This window comes from Neolamprologus brichardi, chromosome 7 (assembly GCF_056152115.1).
Source record: "Neolamprologus brichardi isolate AB-2024 chromosome 7, ASM5615211v1, whole genome shotgun sequence".
In the NCBI taxonomy this organism is placed as follows: Eukaryota; Metazoa; Chordata; class Actinopteri; order Cichliformes; family Cichlidae; genus Neolamprologus; species Neolamprologus brichardi.
In genome coordinates, this window is record NC_142110.1 from 48,911,877 (window position 1) to 48,934,455 (window position 22,579).

The 22,579-nt window shown below is 40.6% G+C and overlaps 1 protein-coding gene across 5 annotated transcripts in view; it reads left to right on the top strand.

Moving 5' to 3' along the window:
* The window catches only part of znf462 (zinc finger protein 462), a 54,170-nt gene extending 32,297 nt beyond the window's left edge, over window positions 1–21,873 (top strand). For all 5 annotated transcript variants that reach the window (XM_006789011.3, XM_006789010.3, XM_006789012.3 and 2 more), the window contains exons 4-13: window positions 281–415; window positions 2,471–2,874; window positions 4,842–4,960; window positions 6,764–6,961; window positions 10,057–10,312; window positions 10,615–10,754; window positions 11,997–12,220; window positions 15,794–16,151; window positions 16,692–16,833; window positions 17,486–21,873. In XM_006789011.3, the coding sequence (XP_006789074.2) occupies window positions 281–415; window positions 2,471–2,874; window positions 4,842–4,960; window positions 6,764–6,961; window positions 10,057–10,312; window positions 10,615–10,754; window positions 11,997–12,220; window positions 15,794–16,151; window positions 16,692–16,833; window positions 17,486–17,705 (2,196 nt within the window). In that variant the 3' untranslated portion in view covers window positions 17,706–21,873. The remainder of the gene's footprint in view (window positions 1–280; window positions 416–2,470; window positions 2,875–4,841; window positions 4,961–6,763; window positions 6,962–10,056; window positions 10,313–10,614; window positions 10,755–11,996; window positions 12,221–15,793; window positions 16,152–16,691; window positions 16,834–17,485) is intronic.
* The last annotated feature ends 706 nt before the right edge of the window (window positions 21,874–22,579 follow it).

The window sequence follows — 22,579 nt, forward strand, 5'->3', positions numbered from 1 at the left end:
TGCATGATGGGGTGGTTTCATGATCTGCCAATTAGTTTCATATTAACTTCATGTTAAATTATAGAACGGTAATATTCTGTAGTTTTTCTTGTGAAAATAGTAAACCAAGACTAAAATAATGCCGTCGTCTGACTGTGGCAGATATGTTGGCTTGTGCACACCATTCATACAACTCATGTTAAATTAGGTAGTTATGGTGCTTTAATGGTGTGTATTTTTTTGTCATATATTATTAAATAGGACATTTTTAAAAAGAAAATCTTTCCTTTTCTGTGCACAGGAGAGTCCTGTAAATAAAACTCCCATCGGATTCAGGTGTAACTTCTGTGTAGAGATACACCCAACCCTCCGAGCCATCTGCAACCACCTTAGGAAGCATGTCCAGTATGGTGAGGTCAAAGAGGGGCATGTCAAGGTAAGAGAAGCTGCTTTTAAAGCTTCTTTGGGCGATCGTGGCTCAAGAGTTGGGAGTTCGCCTTGTAATCGGAAGGTTGCCGGTTCGAGCCCCGGCTCAGACAGTCTCGGTCGTTGTGTCCTTGGGCAAGACACTTCACCTACCGCCTACTGGTGTTGGCCAGAAGGGCCGATGGCGCGATATGGCAGCCTCGCTTCTGTCAGTCTGCCCCAGGGCAGCTGTGGCTACAACTGTAGCTTGCCTCCACCAGTGTGTGAATGTGAGAGTGAATGGGTGGATGACTAGACGTGTAAAGCGCTTTGGGGTCCCTAGGTGGGACTAGTAAAAGCGCTATACAAATACAGGCCATTTACCATTTACCATTCTTAAAGTGCTTATAATATATAGTTATATTTCTTGCGTCAAATAAATACTATAGTGTATATTCACTATCCATAACCTATATAAAATAAGTCGTTATTTAAAATGTGCGGCAACAATAGAAGTAAGTCATTTGTCAAATACATTAAATGAGTTATTTTACTATTTAGAATATACATTTATCTTGCGTTCTTCTTATTGTTCTCATATTGGGCAGCAGGGCATTAGTGTGCTTTAGGGGTTAGAGATGATGAGCCAAACATCAAATATCTGCAGCATCATATTTATTGTGGTGTTATGACTCTTTTAAACTTTTCCTTTTATAAATCGTGACCACATACTGTGCTAATGTGATATCAGTGTAATATCCTCCTAACTATATTTCAAAGGCACATTTTTTTCCAGTCCCCTGTGCTTCTGTATTATTTTCCATCTCTCATCCTCCTAGCACTGCAGTGATATGTTTTACTGGACTGGGGTTCTGTTTCCCATTTTGTTTATTACTGACAGAGGCTTCTGGGTAGACAGTCTGTCAGCTACCCCGAGAGAAAACAAGCAGTGCTGTCCCATTGCTGTAGAGAAGCAGGGGGGTGTTGGAGTGGTGAGCCATAACTTTTTAGGGCAGTGGCGGGTAACCATTCGAACATTAGTATTCCAGTGAGGCTGCCAGTAAGGGGAACAGGCCTAAGGACCCAATGCCTCACCCAAATGGAGGCCTGGATCTTCCATCAGACACTCGGTCTCTCTTTATGTGTCTAAGACGCCATGTTTTCCACCAACGAGAGTGATCCAGTGAAAAAGCACTGTATTCGTTTTGGTAACGAGGTCATAGTGTTCAAAGATGGGAATTAAATTCAAGAACAACGCTGGTTTCTCAGAGGGGAGCGTGAAGAGCAGACTGACGGTGCATTCAGGGACTGGATGGTAAGGCTGGGGCTGTGGATGCCACATCTTATTTATGGATTCACAAAGTGCAGGGTCAGGTCCTTCCACAGAAAGAATGAGTTTCCTTGAGGCAATAAAAAAGTCATGGTGATCGTCTGTCTGCTCGCGATGACTGCTGCAAGCAGCCTGCACTCTGGCAGATGAAGGGAGGGGGGGAAAGAAATGGAGATGTTTTTCCAGTTCCTTTCAGTAATTGTTGGTAGAACTGCACGGTTGCAAGATCTTTGTTTTTAGAAAAATTCGTCTCGATTAGTCACCCCGAATAAATGCTTATGGTTGGTTATAGTTATCACACTTGATGCATGAGGCGAGGGGATAGGCTGGAATTTTTCTGTCATATTCTGCTAAATATAAGCCAAGTGCGGTTTCTCTCAACCAACACACTGAAGAGTTTTATGTCAGAGTTAAAGTTAACCAAAGTGCTGATCTTCAGATAACACAGAGAGATGGAAATAAAAACGGGGGGGGGGGGGTCAAAGGCAGAGTGTGAGAAACTGTAACTGAGGCCTAACTGACAGTGACTGCATGGATGGAAGCAGAAGTGTTAGGCAGCTGCTTAACTGTCGCCTGTATGCAGCTAATGTAGTAAAAAATAACTGTAGGTGCTAGACTTGAAGCGATATTTATATTAAAGCGATCTCTTCATTTCAGCATTCAGCAACCACATGAAAAAAGGTGTTGGCAGATAAAAATCAGCATGAACTGAGAGGTTGCTGAACATCTGAGACCTTTCCTCTTTTTGCTTTGCAGCAGGAAGTCAGCGAGGTCCCCCTGATCCTACCTTCAGAGAGCCTAACTAATGGCAACATGGAGGGGGATGAAGCCGCCGAAGTCGACGGCCTGGAGAGGCCCGGAGCCACGCCCAAAGATTCTGATGATGTCGCTGTTACCGTGGAGAACCTGGATCCTGAGACGGACGCTGGTGAAGGAAGGGCGGCGGCCTTGGTGGCCGCAGCCAGGGCTGTAGTGTCAGAGGGCCAGCTGAAGCAGCGGCTGGCAGCAGGGGGTCACCCGTGTGCCCAGTGCGATCGAGTCTTCATGTCCATGCAGGGCCTGAGGTCCCATGAGAGGAGCCACTCAGCCATGGCGCTGTTCAGCAAAGAAGACAAGTACAGCTGCCAGTACTGCCAGTTTGTCTCACCCTTCAGACACAAGTAAGTGGGGAGGATCGGGGTTTGTGACTGACACCTTTAACACCGCATCCACAGTGCTGTCCCTTGTGTGTACCGTGGTACTGTTTTTAAAGAGTAGAGCGCAGTAAATTGAGACACTTTGGCTGAGGCAAGCACATATTCACCATATTGCTGTGTTATCTGTTGACTCTCCTTTGAAAATTTTATCTTTCCTCGCTGTCCAGTTCTTTTGATTTTTTGCTTTTCATTAAGATGAAGTTTTAAGATTTAGTGGCTGTTTTGCTTCGGTCTGATTTTAGAATAGTGCAAAGAAAATCCAAATGCGCATTTATATACACATAGGTGCAGATTTTGTAAGACATAGACTTTATTTAAGTGGATAAATTTACTTGTTATTGCAACACAAGGGACAGGAAGAAAAAATGAATTAGAGGGATATTAGATAAATAAAATTAATTAGATTTTTCTCCCCTCTTATATCCAGGAATCAGTGCTTTAGTGTGACTTAGATACACCAAACTTTCCAGTTTTAGTGTTTTCTTTTTCTTCTTTTCTTTTTTTTTGGAAGAGGGGTTTGTGACTATCAAACATTTTAAATCTTAAAATGTGTGTAAAATTTGAATTTTCTGGCTTTTGATCAGTTTTTCACATTTGGGAATCGATTTTAAAAACATGCCACAATAGCTCTGTAAAAGAAGAAATACGGTCTCTTGCATGCCACCAAAACGAAGCCTGTGTCCGATGTTCATAATTAGGTTCTGGAAAAGCAAATTGTCTCGTATTTAGACAGATAATGGCCACTTGTCGTTAGAGAAATCGCCTTAATGTTAGCCCTTAAGCAGGGGAAGTTTCATAACGATCGCCATGCAAGCAGGATGAATGCAAAGACCATCTTCTTTAAGATGTCAGTCCAGCTTTATGGGGAGCTCTTACATGCAGCTACTTCTTGCTGAGAAGCTTCTTCCTGTTATTTGGCTATTGCTAGTGCTGTTTGGCTAAGTGGCTGGATTAGCAGATGCAGCCTCGAGGAAGTGCGATCAGTGTTAACCTCAGCGATACACATTGTGCACCCTGTGGTATTTGAATGCTCTGACTGTGAAGCAGCATTACTTGGAAATGTTTAGTTTGCGTTAGCAGTCACTTGGCAGGAGGCAGTGAGTCAGACATTAATCTATTAAAAATTACAGTTAAAAACGGATGAGTGGTTTGAACCCTTTGCAGCCCCAGTAAGCGGTATATTTAAGCTAAACGCCTCACCAGCCTTTACACCAGCTGCTCTTTAGATCAACTAGATGTTAAAGTCATTTTGTACAGAGCACAGTTTTACACCTTATTCTGTTTACCCTATCACAATCCCTTTGAATCTTCAATCTTCTCCAAGATTTCCTGCCTCCTAGGAGAGAAAGACAAGCACTACAAGCGAGGCAGACATTTTTTTTTTTTTTTGGTAGCGTGATTTGTTTTATCCATCACAGAGACACAGAGCGAGAGGGGAAAGAGAGAGTCCTCATCTCCTCTGAGCTCCCAGGTGTAATCCCTCTGTACTGTATGTGCCCTGACCCAGAAAGAAGCCGCATTCCCATGCCACCTAGGAGGCTGGCATTAAAAACACAGCTACCGTCCCCACAGGCACTCACACACTCATTCCCACCAGGGGATTGTGGGTAGATGAGTTCACCCCACGGCTCCTTGTTCTGTAGTCATTGGAAATGTGTGGCTGTTGTTCGCGAGGTAAACAGAATCGAGCGCTTTAGACGCCGCTGAAAAGAAGAAGGGAAAAAAACCCCGCTGTTGAAATCATCAAAGTGGATGCTGTAGAGCTGCTTTCTCTTTCCTTTCTCGTACTCCCGTCTTGTCACAGTCTCTCTCTTGTCCTCATTTCATCCATTTTTCTCATTTTATCCTCTTATCTCATATCCTCCCTTCTGTGTTTTGCTGTTGTTGTTGTTGTTTTTAACTTCTTTTTTAAAATTTTGTTTCATTGCCAGTCTGGACCGACATGTGCAGTCTCACCACGGGCACCACAAGCCCTTCAGGTGTAAGCTCTGCCCCTTTAAATCTGCCTACGTGAGCCGCTTGAAGAGCCACCTGCATAAGGCACACACAGGTAAATAAAAAATAACACAAGCAGACACAGAACATTGTCACATACAGCTGTATCTCTGACTAACAAGCTATTCCTAGACCCATACACCTACCAACTTCCTGTTTATCTTCTCCAAAAAGATGTTCTGTGTGATTATCGAGCACAACTCCACTAGTGGGTTAGCCTTAGCAGCATTTTAACCATTCACTAAATCCAGGGATTTAGTTTGAATTCCTATTTTAACACTTAAAGGCCAAGTGAGCATTTGTATTTTTAATATTATGTATTAATTTAATTCTATTATTAACATTTTCTTTATTGGGGAACCTAACACGCTACAAAAGTGAAGGTTTACTGGCCGTTGTGGCATAATGAGATTTTTGTTGTCGAAGGAGCCAGACAGCAATTTGAATTCATGTTAATGCAAATGCGGAAAATCTCCACCTGAGCTATCAAAACACAAGCAAAGTGAAGCAACCTTGAAATTGGTGAGGCAGATAAGCTAGTCCTACGGAGGATTTGAATAATACTATGAAGAAAGATCTGGGATGTCAAATATAAGGCTCGGGGGCCAGAATCTGTCCAGCAAAGACTCCAATCCTGTGAGGCTCTGGAAAATGTGAAATGTATTTTCATAACTTTTATAGGTTTTCCTAATGATAAAGACCTCGACCACGTCCATTCACACTACACCAAAATAATCAAAAAATGTATACTGATTTAACTTTCAACTTTTTTTCAATTGGTAATAAGTCAATCTGATCTGTAAAGGTCAGAAATTTTTACAGTGGGTCCATAGTTTACAATTTATTTCTTACAGTTTAAGCCCAAAGATTCCTTTAATTTGTTATGTCTGCAAGTGTAGTTAAACCTCTTTACACTGACAGAAAGAGCAGTTTCACTGGTTAAGATCAAAGTGGGATGTATGTGGCCCACAATGTAAGTCTGACTTCCCCGCTCTAGATCTTTGAGGCAAACCAGTGTTTAGTTACATTCAATAAGTGGAATTGTGAAAACAATCAGCATTGAATGTTTCCATTCACATTGCTTTTGTATTGAAGCTACCAGGAATTTATATTGAAGATATTCTTACTAGAAATAGTTCAGTGCTGTGTGTGGCAAGCCAATGTTAGAGTTAGATTTGGATCAGGATGCTGCTTCCTTTTAAGATGTTAAGCAAATACATTTAACAGAAGCAGGAAGTACAAGGCTGGAAATCCCCATGGGAACATTCAGAACATCAAAACCAAAAATTATAAAGTAAAGCGTGCACCAGTGTGCAGTTATATGCTATAATAGAGCATACAATAATAAAATGGGTCACTGTATTGGGCTTCAATTTGTAAATGAGAGATAAGCTGTGATAACCTCATTGTAACCTTTTGTATTTTATGAAGTACTCTTTTTGTGTGGCTCACTAACCTGCGCTGAACGCTTTTTAATGAACCAAGGATTACAGTTTTTATGAGCTCTTCGTTCAGGTGCAAATTCAAACTTTCAAATAGCAATCAAATCAAATTTCTTCTAAGTCTATAATATGGGACCAGCTTCAGCATTTTTTGCTTGAAGTTTAAGAAGCTTTAATAAACGCTGTAACTCAGGGGGAGCCCTGTTGCCAATAGGGTATTACATTTGCTCCAGATTTCCTCAAAGGGCTTTGTTTGTGGTCGGGGATGTGTTTATCATCACCGCTTTCATTAACAAATGCTCCCTAATTAGCTATCTAGAACCATGTGCAGGTCTTTTCAAGCCTGATGTGTATAAAACTTCTGTGTTGATGTAAAAATCAAGTCCAACGCCTCATGATCCTCAATATTCTTCCAGGTGAGCAGCACACATACAAGTGCTTGTCCTGCCCCTTCACTTCTATGACCATCAGCCAGCTGAAGGAGCACTCTCTGAGAGACCACGGTGAAGTCTTGACCCTTCCCAAACTCCGAGCAGCCAACCAGGCTGCGCATGCCACCCTCAGGCCCCCCCGACCGGCCAGTAATCCAGAACAGACTTCCATAGCACCTGATGGTATGAGATCATGTGTTATCTTCATTAAGCATTGTTTTCTTCGGTTTGTCTCTGTGTAAAAGGAACAAATTATAATATTTTATCTAGTGAGATTTATAGGTGCTGGTAAGCAGCGTGCTCCTGGCTCACCACAGTCGACTACAGCATTTTCCAGCTTTGAATCTTACATTTAATGAAATTCACTGCAAAGAAGTTATATAGAAAACTGCAGGAGCTCATGTAATGTTTATTATAGTCAAATAGGAGTCAGCATGAAGTAGCTGTCACTGAGGGTGTATGCATTTAACTGTATAACTGGTTGCCAGGGTAATCTCAGGTGTCTATATGGGGTATCATTGGGAAACAACCTCTCACGACCAATCACTTCTGTCGAAACACACATTTCAGTCACTTGAATGTCACGATCCTCCCACCCCCGAAGTATCAGACATTCTCAATGTATGCTTGGATATGCAGGCAGGAAAGTGCCGTCACATTGAGGGGGAATAGTGTTAATAAAATTAAACGGGGATGCCTAACAAGCATAGCCATCTGTAGAAGTGAGTCTGGTATTCGTGAGTCATGCATTCATGTTGGAGAAATGCTTTAATGTAGTACTGTGGTTGTTTAGATTTGACTACGTAAGACACTGTTTTTCCACAGAATATGTTCAGACGGGGACGCGCCGTGACTCTAGGCTGGTGTAGAAGTAAACCCCTTGATGTAATCCCATGTTTGAGGTGTTATAGTGGCTTTGCAGCGGCTGCTTTAGCTTGCAGACTGTTCTTGGCAGCAGCTGTCACCTTGCTGCTGGAGCTGTGGAATCTTCCCTGGAGCTGAAACGGGGCAGCATTCCTCAATGCACCATCCACCACTGTCAGCTGTGCCCCACCAAGACAAATGAAGCATTGAGAGAGCGGGGCTGACATATTGAATGTCTCTTTACTGAGTCAAACTAGCTACCTTCAGCTGAATGTCTGAAATTCAAACAGAGGGAGTTTGTCTTGTTGGCAGGGTGTCTTGAAAAAGATTTCCATTTGATCGCCCGTTAGCGGCGATGTTTACTTGAATTTCTTGGAAAATTCCTCTTAACAGTTGTACCTGGCAGAATTATGAAAATAAAACCAAAAGGTCTTTGAAATCCAGCCTCATCATCGCTTTTAGCAAAATGGCAGTGCAGGCGTATTAGTTTGATCCACACCATATCTCTGTGACTACTAAACTGCTATACACGCTCATCATCCCCGCAGGATGAATAATTAATAGCTTTAGGAACTCTATAAAGCAAAGGAGTAGGTTAAATTTTTTCAGTGCTTTAGTTTATGACCAAATACCTGCAAAGCGAGTGAGTTTCTAAAGGTTTCAGCTGTACTTACAATGTGTGTTAGCTTGCAGGTAACTCCTTTATGACTTCCATGTTAGCTTTTCCAATTTGAGGCCGACAGCTTGGCAGTTAGTGTAGGCAGCCGCTATGGTAAGGCGTTCTCCTCCTTTCCTTTAACTTTCCCACACAGGTATTCCATCTCTAGTGCAGTACAATAAATAGTTTTAGCCCTTAATGAACAATTTAAGAAGCCACGTCCCCACCTAACTACAGAATCTGCTCTTCATCTTCCGTCTCATCTCCATACCACCTCCACATCGCGGAGAAGATATTACGGGAATTAATCAAGCGTGGCGCTGTTTAATTTAATAGAGCTCTTCCGTCTCCTCTGCCTAAGTCAAAAAATGGATCTCAAGAATTTTGTAACAGCAAAGTTTCAAAGAAAAGTTGTTGAGTTTTTTCCCCATTCCCTGCTTGCTTTCGCCTACTCTTAGTGCTGAATGAGGTATTTTTCGCACGGAGAGATACTCCGTTAGTGTCACTGTAGTTTATTTATTGATGTGTTGGAGGCTCAAACTAGGACGAGAATATGAGCCGGCTCGATGATATTATAGAGGAGGGAAAGAGGCAGGGTACAAAATGACAACAGTCACAGTTACACTTCGGCGGGGGTGTGAGGGACATTTGGTGTAAGCACATCTGAACACCTCTTCTTTACAGAGGCATGAATCATATATGGCCCTTTTATTTAACGTTATGTATTCTTTCTATCGACTTACTGAAGACTTTGTTAAGACCACGTACCTTTTCGTATGTGTATCTAAACAGCCACTTATTTTCCAGCAGTGTAGTAGCACAATCTTGCTGATACACGTTAGAAGCTTGTGTTAGTGGCATAATTGTCAGTTCCAGACGGGCTGATTTGGTGGTTTGAGTGTTTTCGAAGCTGCTGATCTCATGAGATTTTCACACAGTCTCTAGAGTTCACTACTGAGCACCTCGATGGCAGTCGGATATTGTTTGAATGCTACAGCCTATCGGAGGACTGTCGCTGACCTCACACATCCCCTTATGATACAGTTAACCCTCTAACAGCGACATTTAAGCATAGTAAGTAAAAGATATTGCACACTGGTTTCATTAAAATGACACAACCGTGCTCCTCGGTGACCCCCCCCCCCCCCCAGTCACCAGATCCGAGTCTAACACCTTTGGGATGTTGCGTAAAGTGTGGTTCATTGCGGAAATTATGCGACGCAATCATGTCGGCGTGGTGGAGAATCTCAAAGGAAAGTTTCCAGCATTTGTGGAATCTGTGCTGCAAATAACTGAGGGTCTGTTGAGAGCAAATCGAAGCTTTTCCCAGTGTTAGTTATGGCGCTTATAATAAATTCCCTGGTGAAATGTTTACTCCTTTAAAAAAAATTAAATGTCAATGAAATGTAATCAGACCTCTTACATAAACTGAACAAAACTGGGAGATCAATTGATCCAAGTAGATAAAGTAGGTTAAACTCCACCCTGCTGTGCAAAAAAATTCATCAGCTCGACAACTTCACCGTGCGCTGGAGTCAGTCGGTGACTGATGATGATGATGAGTTGTGGTTGGAGTGGTTACTTGGTGAGGGAAGAAAATAATCAAGTCCTGCCACCTTGTATACAAATCCTGATAAAACATCAATGTAAAAAGCGATCTTACTTGCCAGACATTACATTTTCCCCATGTCCGCATACACTGTGTCACCTTTTATTAAACCCTGAGGTTGTCTAAACGCCTCCGCCTCTCCCTCAGATCCGTCATACCTGGAGCCAGTGGATGTTCGTCAGCAGCTCAGTCATTACCAGCTGGCCTCCCGCAGTCAAATGTCTTCCAGCTCGACACCTGGTGGCTCAACGGTGGCCGACAATCGTCCTGAGAATATCCTCACGTGCGAGTTCTGTGAGTTCAGCTCCGGATACATGCAGAGTCTACGGCGTCACTACAGGGACCGTCACGGTGGCAAGAAGCTCTTCAAGTGCAAAGACTGTTCCTTTTTCACCTGCTACAAGTAAGTGAAAAACAAAATTTAACAGAGAAATGTAGAAAGATTTCCACACATTGCACTTAGTATTGGCACATTTGCAGGTGCTCATTTAACCTCAAAGTCTGAACCGTGAAATAATTGCCTGAAAATTCACTTTTTTTTGGAAACTGGAGTGTTTACTGAAGTTTCTGACTATTTGTTTTTAAAAGAAATTAAATATTTGCATATGAGTTTTAATTTCCATAATTTTTTGTCTTAATTCACAAAAACTCTCGGATCAAATATGAAAAACTTACACGGTCTGTCTGTCTTTTAATCTGCCTCAGGAATACCTTCACCATGCACGTAGAGGCGGGTCACTACAACAACATGCCAGAGGACCTCGCTAAAGACCTGCGCTGCCCTCTCTGCCTCTACCACACCAAACGCAAGAGCAACATGATCGACCACATTGTTCTGCACAGAGGTACGCTGCCTTCAAAATGGAACCGGCCACATAGGATGTTTTTCTAAAGTCAACTTTATCGGTGGGTCATGCTGTGGGAGACTGTTTTTTAATGCTGTGGCTCAGGTGGTAGAATTAATCTCAGGGTCAAAGGGTCAGTCCGCGTGAATGTTTTTTTTTCTAGCACTTACCATTTAGGAGTGAAACCAGCTACAAAAGGAAAGGCGTGTGTTGTGGTGAGATCTGAAGACCTTTGGTGTCGGCACTGCGGCCAGTTTGGCAAATGTTTGCTAGCTCTTGAGTTGTTCTTTAACTCTTGTTCTTTTTGTGTAGTAAACAGACATGAGCCATCAGAGATATCAATCATCTTATATAACTGCCGGCAAGACCGAAAAACAGTGCATTTCCTAAAATGTCAAAACATTCCTTTTACAGCAAACGCCATTAGATTCAAAGTCGGCGTCATACTGCCTGTGCTGGCATTTGCAGTGTTCAACATGAGGGAGACGGTTAAATGATATTTGAGTCAGGACTACTACAGTCAAAGGAAGATTGTTATTTCCATCTGCTGTAATTTATACTTGGCGGTATGCCTCGGCTGTGGAGTAGGACAGCACAGATCCCCCGTGCAGGGGAGAGCAGGCGTTAGCGTCTGTAGATATGACACTGATGAGAGACCCAACATGAAAGGAGCTGGTGTGGAGGTGGGTTGCAGCCACAGCGAATTGTAGGCAGGCTAAAGCGGCTTAAATAAACACGCCCCATGTGAGATTTGCCAATCTGATACATAGAGGTTTCTCATCTGAGCCGTCAGCTGATGTGGGCTAGCACTGTGATCAGCTGATCTGCCGGAGCTGCAGCTGAGCTCGGCTTCTCGCTTTGCCTGGTCTGCTGTGCTCGATGTTTCTGAGTGATGGACAAGTCAAACATTTAAATTTCTCTCCTGACAAGAATGTTTTTCATGGATTTTTATCACGAGGAATAAAGACACACCAGTAAAAGTAACGGTAACAATACCAACGGTCTTTACATGTTATGTGGAGCTTTTTTCTTGTTTTTCAATAGTTAAAGCATCACTTTCTGTAAATGAAAGCGTTTAAAGTGACAGATAACAAAAGCAAGCAAAGAGAAATATGACTGCATTTATAGTGTTCGGGTACTTTTTATGATAGAAAACGTGTCTGTAGGGAAACTAAAGAAAACCATCCACTACCTGTATTTCCTCCTTACTTTCTCCCCTTCACTCTCCTCTCACTCCACCAGAGGAGCGCGTGGCTCCATTGGAGGTCAGCCGCTCCAAGCTGTCGCGTCACCTTCAGGGCCTGGTTTTCCGTTGTCACAAATGCACCTTCACATGCTCCAGTGACCAGGCCCTGCAGCTGCACCTGCAAAAGCACGCTGAGATCAAGCCCTACCAGTGCCAGCTCTGCTATTATGACACCAATAGACGGATCCAGCTAGAGGACCATCTACGCCTTGAGCACAAGGTCGGTTGGAGTTCACGTATAATGGTGTGTTCAAGTAAATTCAAACTAGTAGTTCTGAATCGTGGTGTCGTTTGGCAGACGAGAGAGTCTTGCTTTTCACTGTAAGAGTGTCTTAATAAACATGTTTGTATTTAATTATTGCTCTTCTCACTTGGTGTAACGTGAGATGTTCATCACTGAAACACTGAAGAGTCTTACTCGCTCCCAGTGTGTAAAGACGGAAAATCTAGTAATGTAAAAACATTACACACAAACACACATTCATTTTTTAAAAATATTAGCATTACATTTTTAAAAATTTAAGCGTTTAAAAAACACATTAAGCATTTAAAATACAGATTGTTATTTGGCAAGAAAAGGAGTTTCACGTTAACTCACCAAAATCCAGTGGAAATGGTACTTACAGTACAATAAAGCAACAGATCACGGGAACACTGTACAGTTGGCAGTTTTCTGGACCCCAGGCAGTGTTGCACAAAAGTACTGTACCTCCTAAAGGGAGGAAATAAGCAAAATACTGCATTGCGTTGTCTTTTTCTTTTTTTCAAAGCACGAGTAATTTGTAAAACTTTTACAAACATACTTTTAAGTAACAAGAAGCACTCTCGAGAGCACAAACTACCACCAAGGCAGCTCGCTCAAGGCAGTATTTACTTTTAAGGGAGTACTGTTGTATTTTTTATATACTCATTCTGTTTTCTTTGTTCTTTTTGAATGTACGTTAAGACGTTTGTAGTGCCGTAAAAATCAGAAAAGGGCAACTTGACAGACGTTTACTTTGATTCCACAAACACGTGTAGGAGTAGGTAATGGTAATAAGTATTGATTTGTAAATAACTGGGCATGAATAAATTGAGCTTATTACATAATATTATGCTACAGTATATATTTCTAACCAACTAGGCAGCTCTTTCTCTTTCTAAAAATGGTATTTATATATGTACCGTATTTTAGGGTCATATTGAAAGAAAGGCGGAAATGTAAAATGAAATGCCAGTGTCATTGCCAACACATTGCCTTTGTTTGTAATGTTGCCAATACAAGCAAAGGCAATAAGCACAATTTTAAAAATAAAAAAAAATGCATTTTATGAAAGTTTGACCTCGAGAAGAGGTCAGAGGTTCAAGGTTACGTCATATTTAGAATCCCCATAGATCTTTATCTTTATGCCTATATTTGTACACAGGTTTAAATAGCTCTATATAGCATTGTTGACACGTTGTTAGCAAGTTGACCTTCAGATCAAGCCTTTGACCTTGAAGGAGAGGTCAGAAGTCAAATGTAACACAATGTTTTAAATCTTTATACAGTACTTTCTATACGTTGACAATACTCAGCACACTTGTAAGAATCAGAGTTTCTGAGTAGTAAAGCTTTTTCTGAGTTTTCAACCAGTAAATAATGAAGTTGACCTCGGTGTATGTAACCCAGATTTTAATGGATATTTAACATTCAGTTTTACCAGAATTCATTCAAAACTGTTGGAGCTACTGTATCGTGTTTACAGGCAGAATGACAGGAACGCATGCAAGCGAATAACAAAATATAACCTCCTCGTCAGAGGTAAGAAGTAACAACCTCAAGGCTTTCAGTGAGCGCGGCAGTCAGACTAGATGTATACCTCTTTCTTTTTTTTCCCCCTCCCTCTGACTATGTAATGATAAGTCACATTTAAATTGGAACAACAATAATCAGTCCCCATTAGCATATATTTGTGGTATTTGAAAAGTTGCACCGGGAATAAATAGGAGTGTCTTTACTTTTTACTTGGGTGTTGTAGGTTAACCTTATTAAGAGCAGGCAACTCACTGCTAAGCATTTTTTATATAACTAATCAAATGACCAAAAAAAAAAAAAAGAGCCACATTTTTCCAAATAGTAGCTCAGCATGGGGTAAAATTTGTAAAGAGGCTGCTCTGGGGTTGACATTAAAATCTGCTCATTTTAAGGTAGAAAAAACTGCCTCAGTGATTCTGCTGGCATTTGTTACGCCTGTGATTTTATTCATTTATCTTTACATGAAACCTTAGTTGGTCATAAACTAGAGGATTGGAGTGTCTGCAGTTCGAATAAAAATATGTAGATGCTCTCATATTATCAATAGGCTCCATTTCAAAGTCTCCCTTTATCTATCAAGGTGTAACAAAACTAAAGAAGGGCAGTGCATTGATACATTGGGGTGAGACAAGTAGGTGTCATATTGCTACAGTTTCAGTATATTCTTACAAATCAATCTAGGAAAGGAAAAAGTGTTAATCTATTACTCTCTCTTAATAGGGATAAGATGATGAGATGATGTGCGATGGTAGGTGGAAAGAGCTTTAAAGGGCACCCTCTTAAGTTCTTTTTCAACCTTTACCTGAGATTTCACCCAGTGCTTGTTGGGATAAAGTCAAACCCAGCTTTTAGTTGAAAAACGATTTGCTTGCTTCAGAGCCATGATTTTCACATATAATTTATAATCATATCTCTTTGATTAAACCGTGCGATGCTCTTTTTATCAGACGCCTATAAATACTTTTTTGGGGTTGACGTTTGCGATAGTTTTATTTACAATGGAAGAGGTCAGTACGACCTTTTTTCCCCTGCCTCTTCACTGCTTGTTGTGTATTTAACCTCTATATAAAAAAGTCAGTTTTGAGTTTTTCTATGAATTTATATGAATTCAGAGCTTTTTCAGATCATCTTTGTTTAGTTTTTTCCTGTTTCAGATTAATGGTAGTTCTGAAAAACTTTCAGACTGTTAGAAGGAAGCATGACAGATCAGGTTTCTTCCTGGGTGAGGCAGCAGGCTAAAGCTTATTCATGCTAAAGGATGATGTGAGTTGAGGTTTGGAGGGTTGCTTTTCCATGTCTTCAGGGAGTATGGGAGGAGGAAATTACTCAGAAAGAGTGAGATAATAGGTGACAAGATGAATGAGATATTGGAACAAGTTTCCGTCCTTTGTTAAATGTTCTATTTTAGATTATCTGAGTTTGTCAACTGGAGATACAAAAATCTCCTTGCATAATTCTTGCGAATCAGACGGAACTTTGACCGAGAAGTAGAGCGTTCAGCAAAAGCTGCGACTGTTTAAAAAAAGACAGGCGTTCACCTGCTAAGGCCTTACAAAAACCAGACATTTCAGTTGTTTGAGCACTTTGGTCTATAAATAACCACCAAAACTCACGTTGACTGATACCAGGAATTTCTGTGCTTGTGCTAAATATATACCGCTTTCACCATGACTGTCGTATCCCATACAGGCAGGATGTGGACTTGTGTTACAGTGAATGAATATAGGTCAGAGAAACATAGCTGCTGGAGGAAAAATTGCATCAAAAACCAAATCCAAGCAGAAACAGTTAGCTTTGTGGTCTCAACCCAGATCTGGAATTTCTAACAGGTTTTCATTGTGTTTTCATTTTCCTGCTTAAAATCAATCAAACAAAAAAGGCCAAACATGCACATTCTGATGTTGTCAAAGCCTGGAAAGTTTAAACTCGGGGAGCAAGCAGGGGGAGCTCCTTGAAAGAAAGAAATAAATAACACCACACTAACCTGAAAAACACACATCTCCTGTGTCCGATTAGGTAATCCGCAACTTTGAACTGATGGGCCGGGTCAACCTGGACCAGCTGGACATGATAAAGGATCAAGGCAGCAGTGCTGAGGAGGAGGAGGAGGAGAGAGAAACTATGGAGATGGTTTCAGATGGAAAAGTGGCTCTGGAGGAGGAAGAGGAGGAAGCAGAGGAGGAGAATGACGATAATGATGTGGGAATGGAAATCATTGAGCACATGGTGGAGGGCCAGACAGAGATGGATGATGAAGAGATGGAGGAAAACGTCAAAGACGAAGACGATGAGGTGGAAGAAGTAGAAGAAGTGGAGGATGAAGAGGATGAAGAGGAAGTCCAGGAAGTGGGGGAAGGGAAGCCTGCCCCTCAAGGTAACGTCATATCCAAAAAGCTGTTATTTTACAACTGGCTTGTCAAATCCAAAACTCTATATTATGACTTAAAAAACAAACAAACTAGACTATAAAAGCAGAATAGACTCTTTGATGAAGATTACTGGGGACCACAGTGCAAGGGATTATGTGAAGTAAAGCTGACCTATGTTTGTGCTATACATTATCTCCTGTGTCTCTCTTTGATCTCAGTAAATATGCCCATAAGTAGGACATGCAACAATATTCTAGAAGTATGATTTATCTCAATTCCATAACATTTATCTCTTTGTCAATTATTCATGTTTATGTTCTTTATTTGTAGGCCAGCTTTCAGAAACCAGGTTGTCATTCTGAGCTGATTTTCTTATTTTATCATTTTAGCTTCTATTTTGCTGTACTTAACTATATTGGTATGTCTGCAAAAAGTACATTAAGTATGGAAAAAAATACAATCTGATCAATCTGTAGGTATGGGGATGTGGAGGCTTGTTTTTTGACATGTGAGAATTTGCTGTATTCTGAAACTCTATTTCCCAGAAGTCCTTGCATCTCCCATCAGCAACAGCAGCAGCAACAGCTCTGGGCCAAGCAGTGCAGAGAAGCGTATTCCCTGCGAGTTCTGCGGCCGCTGCTTCACAAACAGCCTCGAATGGGAACGACATGTCCTTCGACATGGCATGTAAGTCAATTTTTTTTTTTCCTCTCTCTTCTTCGTAACTGTCTCTTTGTGTGTGAGCCTGCATACTTTCCCTACCCAGTCAGCTCTTCCAGCCTACTCTTAAATGTCCTCTGTGGCCCTTTTTAGCCATTTCTCTGCTGTCATTTATGTACAAAAAAAATTCTGCATTCAGTTCAACTGATGAAAGGTTGTGCTGACACAAAACCTAAGGAAAAAGTTGACAAATCATTCAAGAGTTAAGATGTTTGTTGACATGGTTGACATGAATTGATGAAAATGAGGTTTTTCCAGTTTTCGTCTTTGGTGTGCAGCTGTGGAGAAACGTGACTTTGGTAAAGCACCAGGTGCATCCTTTTCAAAGATGTTTGCATTCAAGCGTTAATGTTAATTAAGGTCAACCCAGGTCACAAACGTGGGTCTTGTCTTTTGAATTAGTCATTTCAAAGTTCCTTGAAAACAGTCGCAATAATTTTGGTTGTGTCACAGTCACAAACTACTGTTTCCCATAATATGACTGTAGTGTAACTGAGATATGTTACCACTTTTGCTGCTAGTCTCATTGTCGGTGCACACCACTTTGTTTAATTGCTTTAATTTTTGCAAACTCACACACTCATTGATGTCTTTCTGTGCATTGTTCCTCTGGCTTTAGGATGGTTAACAACAGTCGACTGGACACCAGCACCACTTCAGCAGTAGAGGCCTCAGCTTCATCTTCCACCGGCTCCTCTGTGTTTGCAGACACAAGACTGGACCTGTCCAGCAACAGAAAAGAGGACGGGAACCCCACTGATCTATCTTTGGCAAGTCAAAGCCAGTATGTGGAAGACAAAGAAAAGCTTGACACCAAAAAGGATCAACAGTTCGGCTGAAGCGATTGTGGCCTCTTGAGATGCTGTGCTAGAAAGTGATAAGATTGGGTAGGATCAGCGCCGAGTAGTGGGATCAGAAAATAAGATGTCAAAGGAAACAAAAGGTCGAAACATTAAAAAAAAAAAAGAGTTTTTATGAGTTGGTGCATTATTAGATTTTAGATGTTACATATATAAGTATTAGGTTGTGCTGCATAAAACGGCTAAGCTCTTTAAATGGGCGGTCCCCTAGGACAGATTTTAATATATTGGTAACCAATAGTGAACAGAACTCTTTATTGCTGACATTCTGGTCAAATCCACAGTAAAAGTTCCCACCTAGATAAACTCCACTATTTATAGAGAATGTTGTCCAAAACGAGAAACTAAATTTTAGCATTTTATTATTTGAAGCACCTTTCACACTCCTCCCCTGCTGATTCAACACAGTGGTACTGAAATTTTACCTAAAATAAAAAGGCCTAAAAGCATTTACAGCTGTGACCCACTGTAGACCAAGCTTTTCTTATATTTTATCAAAATTTCAGAGGTTTTTTTTTTTTAGTGAAGTGTGTGGAAGTATTTTTGGAGAAATAGTGGCACCTTATGTATTTGAGTAAAATCCCAAATCTTGTTTTCTCCCTCTGCAAATTGCCCCAACGTTTGATCGGAATTGCTATAATTTTTGGTCCCTTTAGTATTATACTATGTATAAATCTTTGGCCTGTGGCACCCTTTGCATTTTACTTCTACTCCTTTTGGGTTTTTTTTTTTTTTTTTTTTTATTGTCCAGAAATTCACTGTGAAAATCGTAGAAATAATGGGATCGGCTTAAATCTCCTGTAAGATATTATGTTGAGTGTAGTCCGGGTTTTCCTTTGCCCTCAGCAGATCCCACAACGCCTCTCCACAGCCAGCCGATTTATTGTTTTTTTTGGTCCAATAATTTTAGAATATTAAATGAAACCGTGGAACATTTTACCTTCATACTTTGAAATTCTTCTGAGTTACAGCCTCCCCAAGTACACGATGGTTGCTGTTGCCACTTTCTATTTCATATTCTAGGCTTGTTGAACCCCCATAACCTGTAAGGGACAGAAGGATCTTTATAGAAGAACAAAGTTATCATTATTACTCAAATTGATTTCCATAGCATGAAGGTAAAAAAGAAAAGCAATGTATAAGTACCACTCCATTTGTCATTCACCACGTTTTTGCATTGCTTCATTGAATATACTGAAGTTATTATACCAAAAAAGGCTGATTGTGAGGTGGAAGTGACTTTAAATTTGTCATGGATTGACCTAGTGATTTGTTTAATGTGTCATGACCTTACCTGTGTCCGTTAAGGATTAGCCTGGATTGCAACTACCAGTTTTACGACCAATGGCAACTTTTCTGAGAGACAAAGATTACACTTGTCTTTTCAATGCAAAATGTGTAATCAGGTGTGCCTGAAATCCCACTCTCTCCTCGTCCTCTGCGGAGGAGTAAGAGTCCACGCCTCCGCCGAGATCGGGAGGTTCTAACCGTATTGGAGTGGTCCGGTTCACTGGATTACACTGTGCACGGGGGATCGGACCACGCCAAGTGTCAACCCACCACAGCTGTGTTTCCAAACCAGTGCACAAGTGCCTTAAAATGCAGCTCCCCTTACGGCCACTATATGGCTTTTGATTGCTTTAACAGTAATAAGGAATACACCAAACGTTCCTCTAAAAATTCAAGTTAAAGTTGTGTGTTTTTCCGCAAGAATTTGCTCTATATGAATCTATTCCAATGTGTGCCTTATTGGCAATAATTAAGATCAGATCAGATCGAGTTAAATTTATCTTTATTGTAATTGCACAGAGCAAGTACCAGAAAAGTAAAATGTGATTTATCATCTAGCGCAAAGATATTGAGACTTTTTGCGTAACCAGATTACCAAAAAAAATCTATTCTAATCTAATCCGCCGGATATAGTTTTAGTCACTCAACTATATAGTGCAGTTTATTTCTTTTGACCTCCCCGATCCACTGTAAGCACATGGGATTTAATTAGTTATGCTCACATTATTGAGAGTTCGATAAGGAGGATGGTGTGTATATAGAAGGAAAAGCTGCTTTTGATTATTTTTGAGTGTTTGTTTCATGTTTTCGCACCACAAATGATTTCCCGGGCTAAACTGAGTATGTTTGTAGCCTAGCCTTCTTTGTTTCTTTGAAAAATGTCTGGACCTTTCACTGTCACCTCTGTTGATTACGTTATGGAAAGGTTGCTCTACTGTATTTGTATGTGCTTGCGTTGAGCATTCAAACATAGGCTTTGAAATGTCTCTTCAGAAACACATGGCTGAGGCTAAGGGAATGGCCCTGTTTTGCTATAGTCTCTGGCCCAGTTTTAAAAAAATACAATGAAAAGACAAGTGTAACCTGAGCAGGAAGCTCTGAAAACATTTGTTTCTACGTGTATAGGAAAAATCTATAGGAAAAATATGAGACAATGTTAAAGATTCACTGTTTTTAAAGGTCTCAAATTCCCTGATCTTAAAGACCTCTGGAATTTTTTTTTTCTGTTTTGACGCACCTGTCATAGTCTGCATTTGTGTGCTTCTTGTTAGACAAAGTTGTTATATAATTGTTAATATTGACAAAAGGCAGAGATTGTATTTGTTGGAAGCTGCTGCTTGAATGCCCTTAAGCCTTATGAGAAGTGAATAGCAATGAAGTCAAATTCGCATCCAACTCCAATAAGACCAGCAAGAACAATTAAACAGTCTGGAGAGGGGAAAAAATGAATGGCTAATAACTCCAATGTTAAGAGGAACACGTAATAAAGCAATGTGTTCTTGGTACCAAAATATTTACCACGCCTGATGTGTTTGCTGCTGGAATCGGCTTTCATAAGCATTGAACTGTTGATGGAAATGGCAAATCTGGGTTTGGACCATAGACTTGTTCTATGGGTTGAACTTGGACGAAGTACATGTTTGCAGCCATGTATAGACAACAAAACTACTCGTTAAGTGTTTTGAACTGTGGTGTTTCAGAAAGGATAACTTAACCCTTTTTTTTCTTTAAGTGTTGACTCTTTTTTTTTTTTTTTTTTTAAAGGGAAAAAAATAAATCTAAAGATCATAGCTAACCCTTGGGGGGCTTTGAGTCCCCAATCCAACATTATTATCCTGTCGTGCAATGTCTGGTTCCAATGGAAATGCATCCCTATTTTGTATCGTAATGGGAATGAGCAGATAGGAAGCACAGTGTGATTGTACATTAGTAAACATAAAGGAAATTAATGCAATTCTCTACTGATTAATGGCCAGGGCTTTTATTGTTGAGGAAGAGACAAGTAAAGAATAGTTTGCTTTGGCAGCATTTACCTAAACTGTTCTGTCTATTTCTGGGCTTGACCATCATCAACATCTGGATTCCAGTTCCTAGTGAGCCTCTTGACCTGCTCTAAGATTTAGCTTATTCTTGTCCAAGCCCAAATCTGACACAACGTTATCTTCTGTCCATGGCAAGTAGGGGCACCAGCTCATGTTCTCCAAGTGTACCTCTCCATCGTCTACCCACTCAACAGTAGGTGGCACTCTGAGAGTCGGACTCCCCGGTCCTTCTAATACCCTCAAACCAGTTGAGTTGATGCTGAATCTCAAAGCCCTTTTTTTTCTGTTTTACTGAACCAGCTTGTATCCTTTTTTCTTGAAAGCAAAACTCTTTGAAAATAGTTGTTGTAGAAATAAGCTTTGTAAGGCAGCTTGTTACCCAGCTTGAAATCCCAGGGTTAAACCAGATGATAATCTGGGACAATGTGGGTGATGAAGCTGTCGACCCAAAATTGTTTGTTGTTCTGTGATCATTTTAATAGAGAAGGACTATGAATCCCTCACTGTGTGCAGTCTCTAGACTGTAATGTTCCCAGTTTACCCAAAGTTACGCCCCTGCTGACAACACACTGGATACTTGTATATATGTTTAGTTTGTTTCCAATGCATTTCTCCTTTCAGACTGTTGTCTCCATAGTTTGACACTAGAATCTCTCCTTCTTGCCTTTCCCCATATAAATCTGATTACCTGATGGTGGGTTGTGATGTTGCCTAGAATGATTGTTTACAATTTTATTCCATTTATCTCTGGATATTCTGTAAATATTGTAATTCATTGTCTTTTTTTAACTTGATAATAAAGTTATCAGATAACAGTTAATTGTTGGGGTTTTTTCTATTTTTTTCCAATTTTCCTTGCTTAGCACAAAGGTTTAGTTAAAATACAGAGCTGTGGAACTTGAACTAAAAACAACTTTATTAGTTTTGTACATTTGCGAGATATGTTTGATAATGTTTTTTGGAGCTATTTAAATCGGAGAATTGTGCTTTCTTTATTAAAGTTTAAAGTAAGTATGCAAATGGACAATAGGGATTAAGTGAATCCAAAGGAACTAGAAAGAAAATTTTGTTTCCCTAATACAGTCTCCTTCAACTATTTTGATTTAAAGGTGTTAAAGTGACTGAAGTGCAGACCTTCAGCTTTAATTCATGGGAAGGTTTTACGAAGGTTTTTCATTAACTGTTATTATCATTTATACAGTCCCCCATTTTCAGATGCTCAAAAGTAATTGGAAAAAACAAAAAGCTCCAAAAACAATCTGAATATTTATTACTTGGTTGAGAATCCTTTGCAGTCAGTGACTGCCTGAATTCTAGAACCTATGGACACCAAAATCCCTGAAGTTGCTGCTTGTATGTGGGACATCCTGCAATCGTTGTCTCCAGAAACTAAAAAGCTGCTCTGTTGGGTTGAGATCAGGTGACTGTCTCAGCCATTGAAGAATATCCCATTTCTTTGCCTTGGGAAACTCTCGGGTTGCTTTTGCAGCTTGCCTTGGGTCATCCTTCGCTTACACTGTG